The sequence below is a fragment of the Sapajus apella genome, unplaced genomic scaffold, assembly GCF_009761245.1.
Source record: "Sapajus apella isolate SASKATOON/1434 unplaced genomic scaffold, GSC_monkey_1.0 scaffold22, whole genome shotgun sequence".
Taxonomy (NCBI): domain Eukaryota; kingdom Metazoa; phylum Chordata; class Mammalia; order Primates; family Cebidae; genus Sapajus; species Sapajus apella.
In genome coordinates this window covers 748,321-769,885 of record NW_022436962.1, presented here as the reverse complement: position 1 = coordinate 769,885, position 21,565 = coordinate 748,321, and the positions used below count along the sequence as shown (strand labels likewise).

General features: G+C 36.6%; 1 protein-coding gene across 1 annotated transcript in view; it reads right to left on the bottom strand.

The window, feature by feature from the left end:
- The window catches only part of CRB1 (crumbs cell polarity complex component 1), a 214,225-nt gene that overhangs the window by 139,464 nt on the left and 53,196 nt on the right, over nucleotides 1–21,565 (bottom strand). Inside the window, exon 2 of the mRNA XM_032288618.1 lies at nucleotides 10,850–11,431. Coding sequence (XP_032144509.1) covers nucleotides 10,850–11,431 — 582 coding nt within the window. The remainder of the gene's footprint in view (nucleotides 1–10,849; nucleotides 11,432–21,565) is intronic.

The window sequence follows — 21,565 nt, the reverse complement described above, 5'->3', positions numbered from 1 at the left end:
AAATTACGTTGTATAGCTTCTTCTGTGTAAAAGCCCTTAATTCTTATATTAAACTCTTTATACCTGAGCTTTACAGAACGGCTTGTTTTTTCTTGATGAAATCTTGATGTAGATACAGACCTAAGATGGGAAATATTTGGTTGAAATCCTCAAACAAGCAGAACTGTTCAGATTTTGGTTCAACCCCTAAGTGAGACCAGAAAAGCAGAGAGCCAAAAAACAAAGCAAGGGCAAAAGTCCCATACTCTTGATCCACCCTCCGTGAGTTGGCAATTGGCTACAACCCCACATGAGTGTTATAGTTTGAGGAGAAAGGTTGTCAGTGTCCCCATTTTTCTTCTAGGATTTTGGAAAGACATCAGGCCGCACAATTTTTAAGCCACCATAGCACAGAAGGGCAGAGAAGAGGAAACTTCAGAAGACCCGGATGGATGGAAATAAGATAGCTTTTAGAGCGTGCTTGTTGAAACGCATGCAGAGCAGTCACACGTTTTCTCAAATGACTGAGAGGAGCTAAGGAATTGTAAAAACAGTACCTGCTACTGTTTCTTTCCTTCGTCCCCTTTTCCTTTGCCGTTCGTCAAGGAAAAGTGGAAAGAACGTAAAAATTTTTAGATAGACCATCCAGGACTAATAACACTGAGGTTGGATATGGTAAATGCTACACCAATGGTAGGCATTACCTACAGCGTGTTGTCATTTCCTGCATTCTTTCCTTGATTCTTTAGGGTAGTAGAATGAAAAATGTTTGAAAAGTGATTGGAAGCAAAGACAACTCTAAACGAGAATTTAGAATAGCCTTAAATTCACTTATCAATAAATATAAATGGCATTACTCGGAGTATAAAATCTAGAGATGGGAAAAATTTGGGAGCAACCAGTATGTCAAATATGATTTTTAAAAAAATCACCAATTAATGTAGAAAAAGCAGCAGAGCAGTAGTAAATATATAGCTAAAATTAGGTAATAAATACTTGAAGTCGATTAATAACCTTACAGCTAGAGGAGAAGAAGGTAGAAAAATGGAGCTTTCCAGTACTGGAAAGTCGAAGGTCAAAAACTAGAAGGTTTAGAGAGCAATGACAGACACATCCCAGATGCTTCCCATGGAGCCTGTGATTGTTGGGGAGACATCAAGACAGAGAAGGAGTGAGAGAGGGTGTGGACATGGAGAGGCCAGGCAACTGAGGTCCTGCTAAAAGTTCAGTGGAAGCAAGGAAATGAGAAGCCTCAGGATGCGGTGATAATTTTGGTTGTAAAGCAGGTTTGAATGACGCTAGGGTCTAACTTGAAAATGGCTCCTTGCATGGTTGTAGTGGAATAGAGATGAAGGTGACTGAGAATAAGAAGCTCACAAAATTCCCAAAGCATGGTCCATACAGTTCCAATAATGGCTTCTAACCACATTTGAGTAAAGTGAAAATTTATTTTAACCTTTTTAATGTTTTGTTTTATTTCCCATTAAAATTCTGCCATCACTCTATATGCTAGTTGTATGTCATACCAGACTGTTTGCTTTTCTTCAAACCTACCATATACCTCGACCACTCCAAATTTTCGTACACACTGATCTCTGTCCGGAACGCTTCCTTCCCACTTGTCACCCAGTGAAGTCATCCTTTTAAAGCTTATGTTAAACATTCCACCAGTGGACTCATAGGAACAGTGGTTTCAGCAAGAAACCCAATCTTCCCTCTTGGCCTTGAGAATCATGGAGATAAGAACTCTTTAAAAAGATTGTGTGGAAAGTAATCTCCATTTGAATAAATGCCAAGTTTCAGCAAAAGCCATGGGATTAAAGGCGCATTATGAAAAACAAAAACGTTTGGTTTATCTATTTGTAGTTGCAAAGAGACTATAGAGAAGCAGGTGATCATTCTAACAGAAATCAGAAAGAAGATTTTTCCCTGTGACATTTTCACATAAGCCAGTGTAGTACATTAGCAACCTGTATCTTCAGACCAGATCACACTTATTATTATTGTTATTACTTTTTGAGATGGAGTCTCACTCATCTCGCTTTGTCACCAGTGGTGCTATCTTGGCTCACTGCAATCTCCACCTCCCAGGTTCAAGCAATTCTCATGCCTCAGCCTCCTGAGTAGCTGGGACTACAGGCACATGCCAACATGCCTGGCTAATTTTTGTGTTTTTAGTAGAGACAGGGTTTCACCATGTTGGTCAGGCTGGTCATGAACTCCTGACCTCAAGTGATTTGCCTGCTCTGGCCTCCCAAAGTGCTGGGATTACAGGTGTGAGCCACTGCATCTGGCCCAGATCATCCTGATACTATCTGTAGAATGTCTTCTTCAGTCTTCTCACAGGTGTTGATAGGGTTTGGCTGTGTTCCCACACAAATCTCATCTTGGATTTCTATGTGTTGTGGGAGGAACCCGGTGGAAGTGGAATTGTGGAATTGTGAATTAGTAAAACCTTTTTCCTGTATAAATCACCCAGTCTTGGGTATGTCTTTATTAGCAGAGTGAAAATGGATGAATACAGGAATCACTCCACAATTCCGAATACAGGAATCACTCCACAATTCCAAACACACGATAACCTTCCTCTCCGCACCCGTGCTGATATGCTCGACTCCCATGCCTGCCAAAACTCTCCTCTCAGTGAATGATATCATCACCCAGGTCATCCCAGCCATAGTTCTAGGAGTTATCACCTTATTTGCTACTATTCCCCATACCCTAGTTAGTCATCAAATCTCATCATTTCTCTCTTAGATATGGATCTAAAGTGCCATCCTTATTGCTGTGACCTTAATTCAACCCACATCATCTCTCATCTGTTCTCACTTCTACTGACTTCTCTTTTCACAATCACTCTCTACATTTCTATAGAAATGTGATCACTATAAGGTACAAATATGACTATACCATTGCCTGCTTAAATTTTTGACAGCATCCCTCCTCTATCTGCTTGTTTCTGAAATAAAGCACAATTGCCTTGTGATGCAGTGGAAGCTTCTAAACGATGTGGATTCTACTGGTGCCACCCACAGCAGCGTCCTCAAATCTCCATTGTCTCTCGCGACTCTAGTCTGCACATAGGTGTTCCCCGTACTTGTAATGCCCCAATCCTCACTCCCTACTCCCCCGGGCCAGCTCCAATTAGTTCCCAAATATCCAGTTTGTACATCACATGATTCTGGAAACTACACTTACTCACTTACATTTGCCACTAATGGTGCTCCACTGTGCTCTCAAAATTCCCCTTAATATAAATGTCTATATATATTGTCCTCAATTGCTTATTTTTCTATTTTATCTACAAAATTGTGAGCTCCTTGAGGTCAAAGTCTTTGTCCTTTAACACCAATATCTGTGGCACTTAACACATATTATTCAATATAGAAAATGCTCAATAAATGTTGAATGCATGAATAATCAAGTCACAGCTATGGAATAATCTCTCCAGGAAGGCAAATTGTATGCCACAACAGAGTTTCTCAGTGTTTATACAAGCCTGGGCCATAAATCCAAGGCCCAAAATTCAAATGTGTGGCTTTGGCAAATGTTTAAAACATATTATGGTTTCAGAATGATTGTTCCCCAAACTTCTGATCAGTATTTAGAGACTTTGCACTCCAACTGGCATCTTTTGGCATTCAGAGATTCATGTTAACATTCTATGCCACAAGATAATACGCATGATATGCTATCAGGATGGAACAGATCTTGACTCTGACGCCGTCCTCATCACTCTTTACAGTGGGCAGGGAGCACACCATGCAGCAGCAAAGCATTGATAAACCATTCTGAATGCCTTTCTCATTATCTGCAGAGTCCACTCTTTGGAAATAATGGTAGTCTGGCTTCAGACCATCGTCTTAAATTTCAGATTCCATTCAATGTATTTGATGCTTAACAGGCCTCTATGCATAATATTTTTCTTTCAAATAAGAATTATGTATGCTATTTTGGGCCTCTTTATGTATATCACGTACAACAGTTATCAGTGCTAGTTGGTGACACAAGTGTCAGAGCAATGAGGAACATTGAACAATGAGGAACAATGAGAGTATTCAGTTTCATTATAGTGATAGATATACAGTAGGTTCTCCTCCTATTAATCTGTTTAACAACCCAAAGCAATAAGGAGAGGCTGGATGACTTCCTGCTCTGATTAATAACATTAAATCACCATAACAATGTTTAGCAAGATGTTATAAGATACTGAGGGTGGATAATTATTATTTGCAGTGAGAACATCTTTGGAGTTTTAGCCAATAAGATTTCTGGCTTGTGAATTTAGACACACCTTTCCTAAGAATGCCAAAAATAACAAAATGCTCTTTTGGAATCATTCACTTAAAGCAGGATTCTATCTCTAAAGGACTGCCGAATTTTGTCAATTCTAAGACTCCTTTATGTCTCTCTCACATTTTTCACTTCTTTAGAACCGAGATGCAATTTACAATCAGTAGTCTCTTAGTCTCATGTTACAACTTAACCGAATAATTTTTTCCTTTCTTAATGATATCTGAAATGTATGTAAGACTGATAATGTATTAAATCAATAGAAAATTTGTCCTAATAAATGCTGTTAATACGCTATATTATTTGATTTAATTATTTTGTTATATTTTATTATTTTGTTATTACAGCTATTATACTCCTTTTTGTTTCTACAAGTTTTGCTTTACAGCTAGACAAAACTGTAATAATCTGTGGTTTTCATATTAAGCTTTTCTTTTTTTCAGGTTTTCTTAATCCTTGTCATATTGTGTGCTTTTGGTACCTTTTTACCATCAGTGAAAATTTAGGAATGTTCTTGACATTGTTTCAAACCCATCTTCCCAGGATATCATGGAGGCTGAAACTAGCTCTAGGAAGAGAAAGAAAGAAGGTCTTCTCTTGGTCAGCCCTAAAAGTGGAGCACTGGAATTATCGTTCTTTGTTAATTTCCACCTTAAATTTTAAGGGTGGAATAGGGAGGAGGGAAAGTTACTGTTGAAACTTGATAGATCTCTTTCACGCTTCCCTCCACCAAGGAGTGTATTTTCTTGGACAATTGTATTAACCTCCCCTAGACACTTGAATTCCACTGTTATCATCTCCTTCAGTGTATCTTCAACACAATAAGCAGAGTGACCTTGTGAAAATGTAAGTCAAATCATTCCAGCTCTCTGCTCAGAACTCTCCAATAACTTCCCATCTCACTTAGAGTAAAAGCCAAAGTCCTTACAGTGGCCTACAAGGTCCAAAACATGATCTCTCTATCCCCTCCTTCCTCCTTCATTCCAGTCACATTAACTTCATTGCTGCTCCTCAAACATCCCAAGGACAAGGGCTCTTTACCTCAGGGCCTTTACATCTGCTGTTCCTCTGCCTGGAATGCTATTCCACAAGACATTTCCTTGGTTCCCATCCTCACCTCTTTAGAACTTTATTCCCATGTCACCTTCTTATTGAAGACATTCTTGATTATTCTATCTAAAGTTAATCCCTAACACCATTTTTTTGTTTTACTTTTCTTCATAAAACAAGTAATAGATATACTATGCAATTATTACCCTCTAACATACTATATATGGTATATCAATATAGTATATCTATATATAGTAGATTTTATATCTATATACTATATATAGATATATATAGTATATCTATATATAGTATATCAATAGAGTATATCTATATATAGTAGATTAGAGGCTAATAATTGCATGGTATATCTATTACTTGTTTTATAGACATCTATCTCTTCCTTCTGGAATGTAAGAGACTTTGCCATCCTTTTCTTTACTCTTGCATTTACAGAACACAGAACAATGCCCAACTCATTGAGGTACTCAATTTATGGGTGCTGAATAAATTAATGACTAATGAATTCAACAAGTATTTTAAAAATCCCTATCATGTGTCTTATAGTCCATCTTGTGCTGCTATAACAGAATACATGAGATTGGATAATTTATAAAGAACAGAAATTTATTTCTCACAGCTCTGGGTGCTTAAAAGACCAAGATCAAGGTGCTAATAGGTTTGGTGTCTGGTAAAGTCCCACATCCAAGATGGTGCCTTGAAGGCTGCCTCCTCTAGAGGATAGGAACATTGTTCCTTAGATGGCAGAAGAGTGAAAGGGGTAAACCCACTCCCAGAAGCCCTTTTTATTATGGCATTAATCTATTCATGAAGCTTCCGTCCTCATGACCTAAATACCTCCTCTTAGTCCCCACCTCCTAATACTATTGCATTGGTGAGCAGATCTCAAAGTGTAGTGTCCAAATTAACAGCATCGGCATCACTTGGGAATTTGTTTTAAATGCATATTCTTGGACCTCACCTTAGATCTGTTGAATTAAAAACTGTATTTTAATGATAAGCTGTACAGGTGAGTCTGATGCATGTCAACACTTGAGACCCATTGATCTACATTATAAGCTTATTAAGAATAGCAGTTAAACTTTTAATGCATTTTTTCATATTAGATATTTCAAGCTTTCCTTGGGTAAAATAAGTTTGAAAATATTCTGACCTTGATAAATGTTAAGTGAGTCTTGTTTCTAGTGACATTATACCTTCCCTTTCCTTTCATGCCCATGGTAATACTCTCAGGCCGGGTCCTCAAATCTTACACCTGGGTTATCGCAATGGCCTCCTAACTAGTCTCCATGAACTAACTAGTCTTCTCACTATTCTGTAAGTACTAATACATTTCCTTGATATATAATGAATTTTTACACATTTTTATTTCCGCAATAAAATTCATCATACAAATGAAAAATGCATTGAATATAGTGCATTTTCTTATATCCCAAAAGATTATTTCTATGCCAAAGATCTATTTTATAATAGAGGAAGTAAGGTATTTTCCTACACTGATTTGCTTCAACATAGATCGAACTGGCCTTTCTCTGCCCTCTTACAGCTCTATTTTTCTCATACTGCAGGCATCTCAACGTGAAAAATGTACATTAGTCAATCTGGCTAATTTCAAAGAAGACCTCAATTATGAAATGATTCATTGCATAAACTTGAACTAAAAGCAGTCACATGCTTAGAGCTAATATTCTGTTCATTAAAAAAGTTTGCATCCACTTACTTTCAGCTTCAGTTGGCATTTTTGCTTATGCACAGCAGATTCTCACCAGCTTCTTCAGTGGCTCTCTGTGAGCCCATTTCTATAGTTCATGAATCACTGCTCATGAAGCATAATGGAATGCACAGAGGAGAATTCATGCAGTGTGAACCCTCTCCACGTGCTGCAGCTCTTTTTCCCCTTCTACCTCTCTGCCTTTTAAAATTTATTACCTTTTCTTATTTTGCTGCTCAGAGGAACACAGGTTTTTTTTCTGTAAGAGTTCTTTATGATCACTCTAAATTTGGATGTGGTGCACAGCAGCGAGGTCATTGTAATACAGTTTCTAGGATTCATCAGGAGATCTGAGTTGAGGCAGAGCACTCCAGCGCATCCATGCTGATAGCTGATAGTCTTTTTTCTTTCCTTTCCAACTTCAGCCTTTTCCTTGGTTCTATAGGCCTTCTTTGGGGTTCTCATTAATTGGCCTGAGCTGCCACAAACACAGGTGGTCATGGGATAGCAACGAAATAAACAAACCTTTCTGTGTGTGTGTCTAAATGATGGTATAGTGCAAGGAAAGTTTCCAAATAAAGTTCACAGGGACTTAATATTAGGCCACCAGCCCTAGCTATACATTAGACTCATCAATTAAATTTGACCTTCTGAAAGTAGAGTCTGAACACCTCTGTTTTAGATCTCCCTGAGAAATTGCTAATGACTAGTCAAGGCTGAGAAACACCAATGAGCTACCAGAACACACGCCATTCTATTTGTGTAGGAGATTGGTGAGCAAGCCTATGACTGCATTTTTTTTTAACCTGAACAAGCCTAAGCAGCTAATAATAGACCTGATTTTTATCTGTCTTATGAGTCTCTCGTTTAAATTCTGTTTGGAAGAAAGTTTTATATATGTCACTTGAAAAGCTGAAATAATAAAATTTAGCTGATTTCATAGAAAACAAGGGAAGAAAATAGTCAAATAGGGAACAACACTATTATATCAGGGATTGACAAGGAAAGCATCCTCATTGTGGACCTAAGTGTTATAGAGAGAAAAGGGGGCCCATTCCCGTTGGACCCTGCAGGGATGTGGTACAACCCACAGTGTAAATGAATTCACTGTAGGGTGAAGTGCCTTATGATGGAATTTGACTACATTTCACATTTAGAATATATCCTTTCTATCTTTTATGCCTAAATTTAGACCACTGAAAGGATTCATTAAAAGGCAATTAAATTAAGATATTTTAAAAACATACATTGTAAAATGTAGTTTTCAAGTTGTGTTTTTTACAAATATAAAGCTATTACAGAATGCTATAGTTGGAATGAATGAAACATTAATTTGATTTCACATCTATGCCTTTTAATCACCATTCACAATATTGAAATGGAAGCAGAAAATGGAAGACACTATCTTAATGAACTATATTGATTTTTTAATGTGACCATTGTAAACAAAACAATTCCAAGCCAGCCCCAGAAAAAAATTCTTAATTCTACTCAAAAAAAAAAAATTGAAATTCACTTGCCATAACTCTCTCCAAAGAAACGAGACACTTCAATATGGCATAAAAACAAGGAGTTTTTCATATAACTATTGTTTTATAAGCTCTTGTAATATTTCCTGTAACTTTTAGCATAGGATTGACAATTAAAAGTCACTTGATAAAATGATTTTCCATTTGACACAAGTATTCTACCATGACAGAGTATACATAAAGTAACACAGAAAGTGAATTCTTATTTAATATTAATTTACCTGAGTTTCATGATGGGGAAGGGTACCCAGAAATAGATGGAAGAATTTTAAAACTCAGAACAATTTAGTAACAGTTGATTAAGCAGCTATTACTCACAAACACTGAGCCAGGCTTTTAGAGGAAGAGGGCCTCCTCTTCTTAATCCACTAACTGACACCTAATAGAAGCTCAGAAAGTATTGATGAATTAAAGAATAAATATAAAACAGTACTTCTGCCCTTTAGGAAGTAACATTTGGGGGGGTGGTGAAAACATAGATATCTGTAATATAGGAAAGAATTATGGGGAGTTCTTTAATACAGGTGTCAACTAGTATGGACATAATGCGTATCATTACTGTAGCAGTGTGAAACCATTCTTCCAGCTGGAAAGGAACCTGGAAATACTTCTTGCGTTACGTGATATTTGAACTAGACATTAAAAAGTATAGGAGAACTTCAGAGTAGACATTGTGAAGGGGGGAAAGACATTCCGGGGGAAGGAAATCACTTGCATAAGAAATGAAGGAGATTTATTAGAGTAAATATAAGGCTTTGGTGGAATGATGTGTGAGGACGTGACCACTGTCATGGGCCCACATTGTGAAAGGCTTTCAGGGAGAGGCTAAAATTGTTTTCCGTGTAGTGGGACACTCCAAGGCTCTCCACAACTGTGGTATCGGTCTGTTTTATAAGTGGGAAATAAAAGTTATTTCAAAGGCAGTGTTCAGAACAACTTTGAGAAGGTAGAAGTTATAAGAAGAAAGTTTGGGAGGCTGTTTAGTAGCATGCACGAGAGTTAAAATAAACCCAAACCAAGAAATAAATTGGTGAGCTCAATTTGGAACACGTCTTACATGCCAAAACGTCAGATTCTGAAGATTGGTTGTATGTAAGGGAGGAGGGAGAAGGGAAAAATTTCATTTTAGAGCAACCAGGGATATGTCTATTTTATAAAATATATAGTTTTAGAATGTTTAAAAGCAAAAAGATGCTGGAGGGTTCTGGGGCAAATTTTGAAGAGAAATATTTTCCAAATAGTTATATTGCGTAACACTTGGAAAATAACAAAATGACAAAATAATAAAATACTTGGAAAATAATAAAAATGACAAAATAAAGAGCTAAGCGTGAAAGTGTTGGGAGAAGAAGGCAATTTAAAAGCTGAAAGCCTCAGGAAAGCTTTCAGGGAGGTACAAAAGTGGCATGAGCTAAGGGAAAATGATATTAAAATGTGAGTGGTGTCTTGGAGATCTGAGTCAGGAACTGTAAGAGTGGTGAGCAGAAGTTAGAATGAATGCATGTGAGAAAGCATAGACTAGGTAAGTTACCCCCTTACAAGTAAATGGAATAGCCCAAGAGTAAAGCGTAGCAAGAAATGTGGCCAGCATGAAGAACTGACCTAAAACAGTAACAGTGATTCAAAAGGCTAGGGAGGATAAATACTGAGTGCGAGGAGGCTGAATAGCACATAACCTGGTAATAACGAGTTGTCACCTTGTTACTCTACTATTAAAATAAAATTCTATCAACAGAAACTTTGTAAAGAATAGATAAATATGAGGTAAATTGTTTGCTCTAAGACATAAAATAAGAACAGGCTGTTTTCTTAATAAAAATCATGATTTATCTGATATACCATGCTCCATCACTTTGCTATCAGTGATCTGTTGATCATACTCAAATCGCAACTAGAAACCCATCAATTTCCAACCTGCCTTCCCAGAAGGTTGCGATGCTGGCTTTGGGGATTGGAAGGCAGGCTTGAACTGTCATGAAAGGAAGATGCACTGATGAGGAAACCTGAACTGTCTTCGAGATTCTCTTGGCGCCCACTTATTCCAGACCAAACCCCTGTTTTAAATCATGTAGAGCCCATTTAAAACAACAACAGTGATGGTAGGCAACCACTTAGAATTCAGTGCATTCAGTGTATTTTCAATAGTTTAGGAAGTTTCTATCTAGTGATTGATTCCTGTCAAGAACTCGGCCATTTTCATAAACCTCTGCTTCTGCCACTTAGAGAGAGCTAATTACACCGTCTAGGATTCAGATATGATGACACTTACCAGAATAATCGTGGGGACAGATACAAGTATATCTTCCTATTTCATTGAGGCATGTAGCCTCATTCTTGCAGGGATCGGAAGCACATTCATTTACTTCCAAGTCACAGTGCCTGCCTTGATATCCTGGGACACAGAAGCAGGAGTAGCCATCAGTTCCATCCTGGCACACAGCCCCATTTTGGCAAGGGCCGGAAGCACACTCATCATGATCTATCTCACAGAATCGTCCAGCATATCCCGCAGGGCAGATGCAGACAGGATAAATAGGGTCCTGATGGCAAATACCTCCATGTTGGCAGGAGTTCATGCCACAGGAACCAGTGGTAGTTTCACAGCTTGTTCCACTGTACCCAGGAGGACATTTGCACAGAAAGCTCCTTTCTCCTGGGATGTTCACACAAGTGGCACTTCCTTGACAGGGATTGGAGAAGCAAGGGTCTTTCATGTTGTCACAGTCATTGTCCAAGTTATTGGTTGTGTCTGAACAAGAGCAATCATTGTCTTTTGAAAAACCCTTGCATGTAGAATTGTTTTGGCAAGAATTTGAGAGGCACCTGGTGTCGTTTTTATTGCAAAAGGAATCTACAAGGAAGTAAAAAAAAATCAACATTAAATTTATGAATAGTTCAGGACAAAGTTAAAAATCTTTCTTTTTGACCCTTGTGCTTCCTTAACCAAACTCATTAATAAAATATAGTTGGCTGCGTTCTAATCGTGAGTTCTAATTCCTCATTTATCTAAACTTCTCATATAGTTTCTAATAAGAAAAAAAATGGCTGGCTTGAGATTCTTTCTCCTTCTCCATATTCCCTTTCTCAGGTTTAAGTACAGTTGAGTAACGGGATGAATTGAAGCAGCTGTTAATATTTTCCATATACACAGAATTTTGAAATTCACATTATTTCATAAAATATTTTGGAGAATACTGTAACTGAATTACAAAATTGTCTCTGAAAAAGTTGTCTAACTGAAACTAGTATCTAAATGAATGCAGTAAGTTGGTTTGTGACTGCTTTACCACCACAACCATCATTTTATGCTCCAAAATGAAAAGCATAGAAAAATGAAAAAACATTTAAAAAATAACATTCTGACCACTGATGATCTACTCTCTGCAATGAGAAATGCCAAGTATTTCACATGTATTATTTCTTATCCTCACAGCAATATAATTATTTACATTTTACAGATGACAGATTAAGTCCCACAGCAAGGCAATTAATGTAGTAAAGTTTGAAAACTTTCATTTTCCTGTAAGACTTCTGTCCCAGAACACATTTTTAAAATTCTAATTGGAATATTAAGCTTCAGGAAAGCAATAATTCTGTATTTTTCTCTCCAAATTCATTGGATACTTGTATGCATATAATTTTTCACTGTATATATGTCTATATTATGATTATAACATTTTTATTTTCTTAACGTTTTATGCTGAGGAGCTTTATAATTTGGCAACTAAAATGTATCAACCCACAAAACATGCCTTTTCATGTTGACTCATCTAACACATTATTCTCTTATTTTTACTTACTTTCTCACAATATTGTTCACAGACATAATAGTGAATAACAGTACAGGCTTGTAATTTAAAAGGTTACAAAATGGGGAGCTTGCTCTTAAATTATGAGACAAATCAGTTCTTTATAATAGCCTGGGCTAATTTCTTATACTAAAACTCTCCTTTCTCTTTTCCTTTCCCTCTCTCTTTCTCTCATATATACATATATGAGATATATACTATATATGGAGTATATATATGTCTCATATATATGGAGTAATATAGTATATATGAATATATATACTATATATGATCTCAACTTATGATGGTTCAATTTACATTGGCTATTTTTGAGATGAAGTCTCACTCTGGAGTACAGTGGTGCTACCTCTGCTCACTGCAACATCCACCTCCCGGGTTCAAGCAATTCTCCTGCCTTAACCTCCCAAGTAGCTGGAACTACAGGTGCCCACCACCACGCCGGGCTAATTTTTTGTATTTTTAGTAGAGATGGGGTTTCACTGTGTCAGCCAGGGTGGCCTTGATCTCCTGACCTTGTGATCCTCCCGCCGTGGCCTCCCAAAGTGCTAGGATTACAGGCATGAGCCTCTGCGCCTCTCCTCAACTTACATTTTTTGACTTACAGTTCTCTCATACATTCTGTTTTTCACTCTCTATATAGTTTTCAATAAATTGCATAAGACAGTTCATACTTTATTATAAAATAGGTTTTGTTTTAGATGACTTTGCCTAATTATAGGCTAGTGTAAGTGTTCTGAGTACTTTCCAGGTAGGCTAGGCTAAGCTATAATGTTTGGTATGTTATGTGTATTGAATAAATTTTTGACTTGTGATAATTTCAGTTTACAATGGATTTTTCAGGATGTAACCCCACAGTAAATAGAGGAGCATCTGCATATATAACCTATTGGTTCTTTTTCTTTGAAGAACCTAGACTACCTCAGATTTTGCCTCTGAGAGTGGTTGTAGAGGAACAGAATTTTATGAATAACTTTTCTGAATTTGTACCGGGTTTCTGGATTTGACCTCCTAACTGGAGTAGATTTAAAGATTCTAATGACTCTATTGCCAGCAGTAAAATGAGCACTAATAGTCCATGGTGTGATCTGGCAATAGAGATACACAAAATAACTACATTGGATACTTCTGATCAACCACTTGTAAGAAGCAAGAAGCTGTAAGACTGTGTATATGACCCTTTAGAACATTTTGGGAAATTAAATATAATGAAGTTGGCTGGTTGCTCCTACTGTCACTGGACAATGTGTTGAAAGAAAAGGATGAGCTCGGAAATTTAAATGCCCAGTTTAAGCACCAAATCCATGACCTAACATCTTCAATGCATGCTCTGAGTGACACCCTTATCTCTTATAGCAGCTGAAGGTGCTGAAAATCAAATGCAGGATCTCATCCTGCAGTTGGCTGGATTACAATGCAAATTGAACTCACATTCTCAGAGGGAGTTTACTGTTCAGAAGGGTACTGATTGGGACAACTGGAATTCTACGTGTTTATTTTGTTTTCTTTCCCCTTTTGAAACCTGTAAGTTTAAGTGGGGATGTATGGGAAGATCCTGATTAAGCTGGGGATGTTGAGGCCTAACTGATGAGTCTTCTTTCACAACTGGTAGTGGCCCCTCCACTTCCATTCGGAAGAATTAACTCTTTATTACCTAAGGAAATTAGAGGCTTCCCCCAAGGACTTGTCATGTACTACAATGTTGATTCCCTTCAGGACCCACCCATGTCACTCCTCGTTTCTTCTAGACCTATAACTAGATTCAAGTTCCAGCAGGGCCCTAAAGATGAGGTGCAAAGTAAGATCCATGAGAAGTACACTACACTCCAAGAAACTACTTAAGTTTTCTAATTTATACCGATATAAATCTGGGAATGGATATTGACAGTGTGGGATAATGGTGGAAGGAACATAAAGTTGGATCAGGCTAAATTTATTGATATTGGATCCCTAATCAGAGACTCTTCATTTAATGTTGCAGTTCAAGAATTTTGGAAGGGCTCTAATTGGTTGATTTGCTAAAACATGAACCAAAAAATGACCAGTTAGTGAACTAGAAATGCTGGACTTGACTTAATTTGATGTAGAATAAGGGTCTTAAGGGCTTAGGAAGACTGGAAGATTAGATTTGTCATCTATAACCTACTCACCCACACTAAAAGAATGCAAAATTCATATCTTTCACCACTACTGAGAGAAATAAATGTGAATTTATTTGAAATAAAATAGAAGAGCTCTGTGGTTTGTAGGCCAGATCTTACAGGGGAGACTCCAGTCACTGAACTGGGAAGCCTAAATGCAAGTGGAGTCCTTGGATCCTAGAGTGGCAAGGTCTGAGTGTTGGCAATAAACCACCAAAGGCAAGGTGGTCACGGTGGCAGGGATGGAAGTTATGTATGGGCTCAGCAACATGAACTTCCACTCACCAAGGATGACCTGGCTATAGCTACTATTGAGTTCCTAATCTGCCAGCTGCAGAGACCAACACTAGGTCCCCAGTATGGCCACCCTCCCTTGGGCTAATGAGCCAGCTACCTGATGACAGTCAATTACATTGGACTGATTCCATTATTTTTATGAATGGAAAATGGCAAGAGCTTCACCCTTACTATAATAGAATAGACACTCTATATATGAAATTGGCTTCCCTACATGCAAAGCTTCTACCAAAACTACCACCTGTGGACTAATACAATGCCTTCTGTACAGTCATGGTATTCTACACAGCATTGCTTCTAATCAAGGAACTCACGTCACAACAAAAGAAATGGGGCAATGGGTCCATGTTCATAGAATTCCTGGGTCTTACCATGTTCCTCATCATCCTGAAGCCACTGGTTGGATAGAAATGTGAAATGGACTTTTAAAGACTCAGTTGTAGTGCCAGCTGGGTGGCAGTCTTTGCAGAGATTGACATGGCTCTCCAGAAGGCTGGATATGCTCTGAATCTGCACCCAATGTATCATGCTGTTTCTACCAGAGTCAAGATTCATGGGCCCAGGAATCAAGGTGTGGAAAGGCAAGTGACGCCATTCACTATTGCCCTTAGTACCCCACTGCAAAATTTTTGCTTCCTGCTCCCATGACCTTATGCTCTGCTGCACTAGAGTTCTTAGTTCTAAAGAAAAAAATGACTCTACCAGGAAACACAGCAATGATTTCATTGAACTAAAACTTAAGACTGCTACCTGATTACTTTGGACATCTCATGTCTCTGAATAGACAAACAAAAGAGGGAGTTATTGTATTACTGGAGTGATTGATCCTGACTACCACGGGAACACTGGGGTATCACTCCACAATGGAGGTACGGATGAGCATTTGTAGAACACAGGAGCTCTATTAGGGTGTCTCTTAGTATTAGTCTGCTCTGTGATTAAAACAATAAAAATAGCAGCAACCCAATACAAGGGAGGACTATTAATGCCCAAAGGCCTTCAAGAATGAAGACTTAGGCAACTCCACCAGGTAAGAATCATGACCAACTCTGGTGCTTGCTGAAAGCAAAGGGAATACAGAATGGGTAGCAAAAAAAGATAGTTACAAATATCAGCTTCAACCTCACGACAAACTACAGAAATAAGGACTGTAATTCTTTTGTTTTCTTATAAATATGTTTGTATGATTCACTGTATGCATATAGTTTATATACATCCATCTATATCTATCTATCATCTGTCTGTCTTTTCTTTCCTGCCTTATTCCTTTATCATATAAGATTAGATGTAGTGTTTTATATAGTAGTACTTGAATAATGTTATTTTTATCTCATAGTATTAAGTTATGAGATATTAAGGAGAAGACTAAACATCACTCAAGGACTTTACCTCCTCTTCTGGAGAAGGAGTTAGTGCATTTCTGGTTGTACACAGAGTAGTTGTATCATATTAGACAGGGTTGTGATCATCCTATATTTTTATTTGGAGATTAAGTATGGTTTAAAAAGATGCATATGGATGCCAAGTTGACAAGGGGTGTACTTGCGGTGGCTAACTGTATGTGTAACATCACTGGACCACGGGTACCCAGATAATTGGTTAAACATCATTATTTTGGGGTTTGACTGTGAGGGTATTTCTGGATGAAATTCACATTCCAATCCGTAGACTGAGTAAAGCGATTGTCCTCCACAGCATGAGTGGGCCTCATCTAGTACACTGAAGGCCTGGATAGAACAAAAGGTTAAGTACAAAATAATTGCCTCTTCTACCTGATTTTCTTCAAGCGTTGACATCAGTCTTCTCTGGCCTTCAGACTCAGACTCATGCTGGAACTAACACATACACACACACACACACACACACACACACACACACGCGCGTGCGTGCGCACAATTAGCTCTGTCTCTCTAGAGTACCTAGACTAATATAGCTTGTCTCTCTGTATCTACTGGGCCTATAATCTTACCTGTCACATAGCAGGTGCTCAATGCATACCTATGGGAAGAAAGAGGGAAATATAATAGAAATATGCAAGAGTGCATACAGAATGGGAAAATGTGCCAGAGCAAGACTCATTGAAGAAAATCTATTTGAAATATGCTTTTAAATGAATGGAAGTAAAAGAAGGATATTATTTGCAGAAGAAAGAAAAAAAGAATAGAGATACTGGCATTCTCTGTAAAAGGGAAGAAAAATGTGATGGGGAGAAAAAATGAAGATATATTTAATAGTACAAACATAGGGCAGTATTTCCAGTTTTTGTGTCCAAACTGAGCAAATACAATTAAGTATTACAAATGACTTCCTCCCCCAAGGACATGTTATGAATTTATACTTTGGCCTTTGTTTTGTTTTGTTAGCAGTGATGGCGATGATGACGGTAATGATGATTATTTAATCCACAAGTTGATTTATTAGTGTGGAAAGACAGCAGAGGAAATGAGCATTCATATCCAAGGCTCCTCCTCTAAACTTTTAAAAAATAGAATTTTAATAACATTTATTTGAAGCATTTTACTTATGAAAAACCTAAGGTTTAAAAAGACTAAGCAATTTTTGCACCGTCATGCAAAAGTGGTTTTGAACCTCTGGTCTTTTAGATTCCAAAACCCATTTCTTTTCACTAAATCATTTTAGAGGTTAGGCTTTTTTAAAGCAGACTTTGTACTTAACATTTTTACTTTTCACACACGCGTTTCCTTCTGCTACTTTTCAAAACCCCGTCAAAGATATAAAGGGATAAAAACTGAGCCACTGAAAAATACTCAAAATTATCTGCCATTAGGGACACAGAAAGTAAAAACAATATCACTACACACCCACTAGAATGGCTAAAATGACCAAAATTGAAATACTATATGTTGATTTTCACTAACTGATCATTTTTGCCTGTGTGTTATTAATTGTTTAAGTCTTTTTAAATTGTGGACTTTAATTTATTAGAGTCTGTCTATATTTTATTTTTTGTCTTATGGGTTTTTGCTTTTAACTTTTTATTTCCTTAATTTTACTTTCTTTCAATTTAACCTGCTTTTTTTAACTTTACTTTTTTCAAAACTTTACTTTTCAGTTCTTTCTCTCATTTTTCAATTTACGACTAAAGGTTTACCTATAAGCACAGCTTTCTTGTTTTCTGTACTTCCTTTCATTGTCACTCAGATAAAATGTGTTCTGGTTGTCATCGTGATTTTTTTCTTTGACTCATAGAAAATCTATAAAAATCAATTAGGCCAAGTTTGTTAATTGTGCTATTCAGACCTATAATGTTGTATATCTTTTTCTCTCAGTTATTGAGACTGATGTGGCATTGTGATTACGAGCTTTTTATTTTTCCTTTTAATTCTGATAATTTTCACTTTTATACTCAGAAGCTATCTTAGCACGATCATAAAAATTTAGAATGGTTACATCATCATGCTGGTATGACCCTCATATGCTTACACAATATTTATTTTATCTTTCATAATGTGTCATGACTTAAAAGACTAATTTTACTGTTATTAGTATTGTGTTATCACTTGTATATATGTCACGTATTGCTGGTAGTAAAGCAAAATTGTATAGCTAATTTGAAGAAGAGTTTCAAAGTATCTTATAAATTTAAACATACACTTATTACATGACTCAGCAATTCCACTCCTAGGTATTTACTGAAGAGAGATAAAGACATAATGTCCACACAAAAACTTGCATTTAAATATTATAACAGCTTTATGCATAATTTTCATCAACTGGCTAATAAATTTTAATATAATCACACACTGAAATACTACTCAGTAATAAAAAGGAGCAAATTGCTGTTGCATAGAACAATACAACAGAATCTCTAAGGTATCATGCTAAGTGACAGAAACCAGACACAAAGACCACATGCTATATGATTTCATTTATGTGACATTCTAGAGAAGGCAAAACTTGAGGTAATTTTTGTATATGGAGAAGTTGTTTGGGATCCAGCTTTATTCTTTTGTATGGGGAAATCATTTTTCCAGCACCGTTTGTTGAAGATATTATTCTTGCCCCATTGTGTAGGATTACCATCTTGATTAAAGATAATTTGACCATATATCTGGCTTATTTCTGGATTATCTATTCTGTTCTTTTGTTCTGTATGTCTATCCTTATAATAGTACCACATTGTTTTGATTACTGTAGCTTTGTAATATGTTTTAAAACCAGAAGCATAAGGCCTCCAGTTTTGTTTTAACTTCTCAAGATTGTTTTGGCTGTTTAGGGATCTTGGGTATTCCATGTAAATTTTAGGATAGTTTTCCGATTTCTGCAAAAACACACCATTTGGATTTTGATAGGGATCACATTAAATCTGTAGATCTCTTCATTTAGCATAAGCATTTTAATAATATTAAGTCTTCCCACCCGGGAACATGGATGTCTTTCATTTCTGTCTTCTTTAATTTATTTCAACAATATTTTATAATTTTTAATCTGCAAGTCTTTCACTTTCTTGGTTAAGCTTATTCTTAAGAACTTCATTCTTTCTATTATTGTAAATAAGATTGTTTTCTTAATTTCCTTTCAGATTGTTCATTGTTAGTGTACAAAAATGCAACTGATTTTGTGTTGAGCTTGTATCCTCCAACTTTGCTGAATTTGTTTATTGGTTCGAACATTTTTATTTTTTGTATATATTTATGGAAACTTTAGGATTTTCTATATAGAAGACATCATCTGCAAACAAATATAATTTAACTTCTTCCATTTTTATTTGGATGTCTTTTATTTCTTTTCTCTCATCTAATTGCTCTAAGCTAGGACTTATAGTACTATATTGAATAGAAGTGGTAAGAGTGTCCATCTTTGCCTGTTCTTGACTTTAGAGAGAAAGCTTTCAGTTTTTCACCATTGAGTATGATTTAAATGCAGGCTTTTAACAGAGGTATTGTATTGAAGTAATTTCCTTCTATTCCCAGTTTGTTGAAGTCTTTTTAAAAATTGCAAAAAGGAGTTAAACGTGGTCAAGTGCTGTTTCTGTGTCAAGTGAGGTGATCGTGCAGTTTTTGCCCTTTATTCTATTAATGTGATGTATTACACTGATTTATTTTTATATGTTAAAGCATCTCAATTCTAGAAGTAAAACCCACTTGACCATAATGTATTATCTTTTCGATATTTGTTGAATTCTACTTGTTAGTATTTTGTTAAGTATTTTTTATCAATATTCAAATGTAGTGAATTTTATTGTACACAAATTATACTTCAGTAAATATGATCCCCCCATATTCTAGAAGGAGAAAGATTAAAGGTATGGACAGCAATAAACACACACACACACACACCCCCCAACATAAATGGAAGCTGTAGTGAGGGTGGGCAAGTAGTAACAGGCTTAGCATGTCAGAGCAGGCAAAAACTCAAGGCAGCAATGGTAGAATCCCTGAACCAAGCCAGTTTATGCCATAGACCTCCAGAAGGGTTCAGGAATCAGGGATTCCAGGTACTTCTGAAATAATTCAAGTAGTTTTGTAAACAAGAAGCTTGTTTAAAAATCTTATCAGAAGCTATTAGACCTTCATATTCCAACATTTTTTCTGAAAAAAAAACTGAAAAAGTACGCTTCCCCCACAAAGGCCGATTTAGAGACAGGGACACTACTGTTGGTGATGTTGGTGATAGGCAGTGATTGGGAGAGTGCTGGTGTTGCGGGAACAGATGTGATAACAAAGGACTTAATATATCTATTTACAAAACTTTGAGATACTCCCTAACCTCCTTCCCAATTTAACCCTGAATGTCCCAGAAGCCAGATTTATACCCTAAGCAGGAAATGGAATTATTTTTCTTGACCAGCCTGAGAGAAAATACAGATACAGATATGGTATATTCCACAATGAAATGGCTCTTCTAGATCACTCTAGAGCTCTAGAATGGCAAGCCACTCTCATAAAAGCTGGAAGGCCCGAGAATATATAAGAGTTTTCAAGTAGCTTTTAACAAAGGCCTACATAGATAAGAGTATATATGAGTCATATATGTGCACATATGGGGAAAAATTACTCTTTAAATACACTTTAAATTATACTTTCGTTATATTCTAAAGAATAATGACAAGCGAACATGATAATAATCAGGGAACATCCCTGTATCCATAAATCAGCTTAAGAAGGGACAGTATCACCTTCTTACATACAGATTGTATGAAATTATCAGAAGTTTGAGGAAATTATCTAAGATAAACACAGAGACCAAAACATCAAAATAAAAAGAAAAGTAACTTGGAAGTAACAAAGACAATTCAAGGAGTAGTCAAAACTTATTTTTTAAAAAATTCTATAGTTAATATGTTTAAAGAGTTAAGAAAGGATACTTCAGTGATGAAACAAGTATAGGAGGCTATTCACGTAAATGTCTAGAAGACAAAAAGGTTTTTGAAATTAAAAATGTAGTAGCAGAAACAAAAATTCCAATTGAGTGACTGGAAGATAATGTTGGGGAAAATCTCCCAGACACTAGAAAAAAAACACTAAGAGGTGAAAACAGGAGAGAAAAAATCAGGAAGTAGCAGATCAATCAGGGAGGATTAAAAATGAGAGAACAAAGAAAACAGAGGTAGAGTGTTGAAGGGGGCATTAAGAGGAGAGAGAAATAAATAAAAATTATGACAACATTTTTCAGTTCTGAGGATGAAAAGGGAATAAGTTTATGGATTTAAAGTTTTCACCAAGTGCCAAAGAAAACTGATAAAAGAGTATACTCACACAAAAGCACGTCACTGTGAAA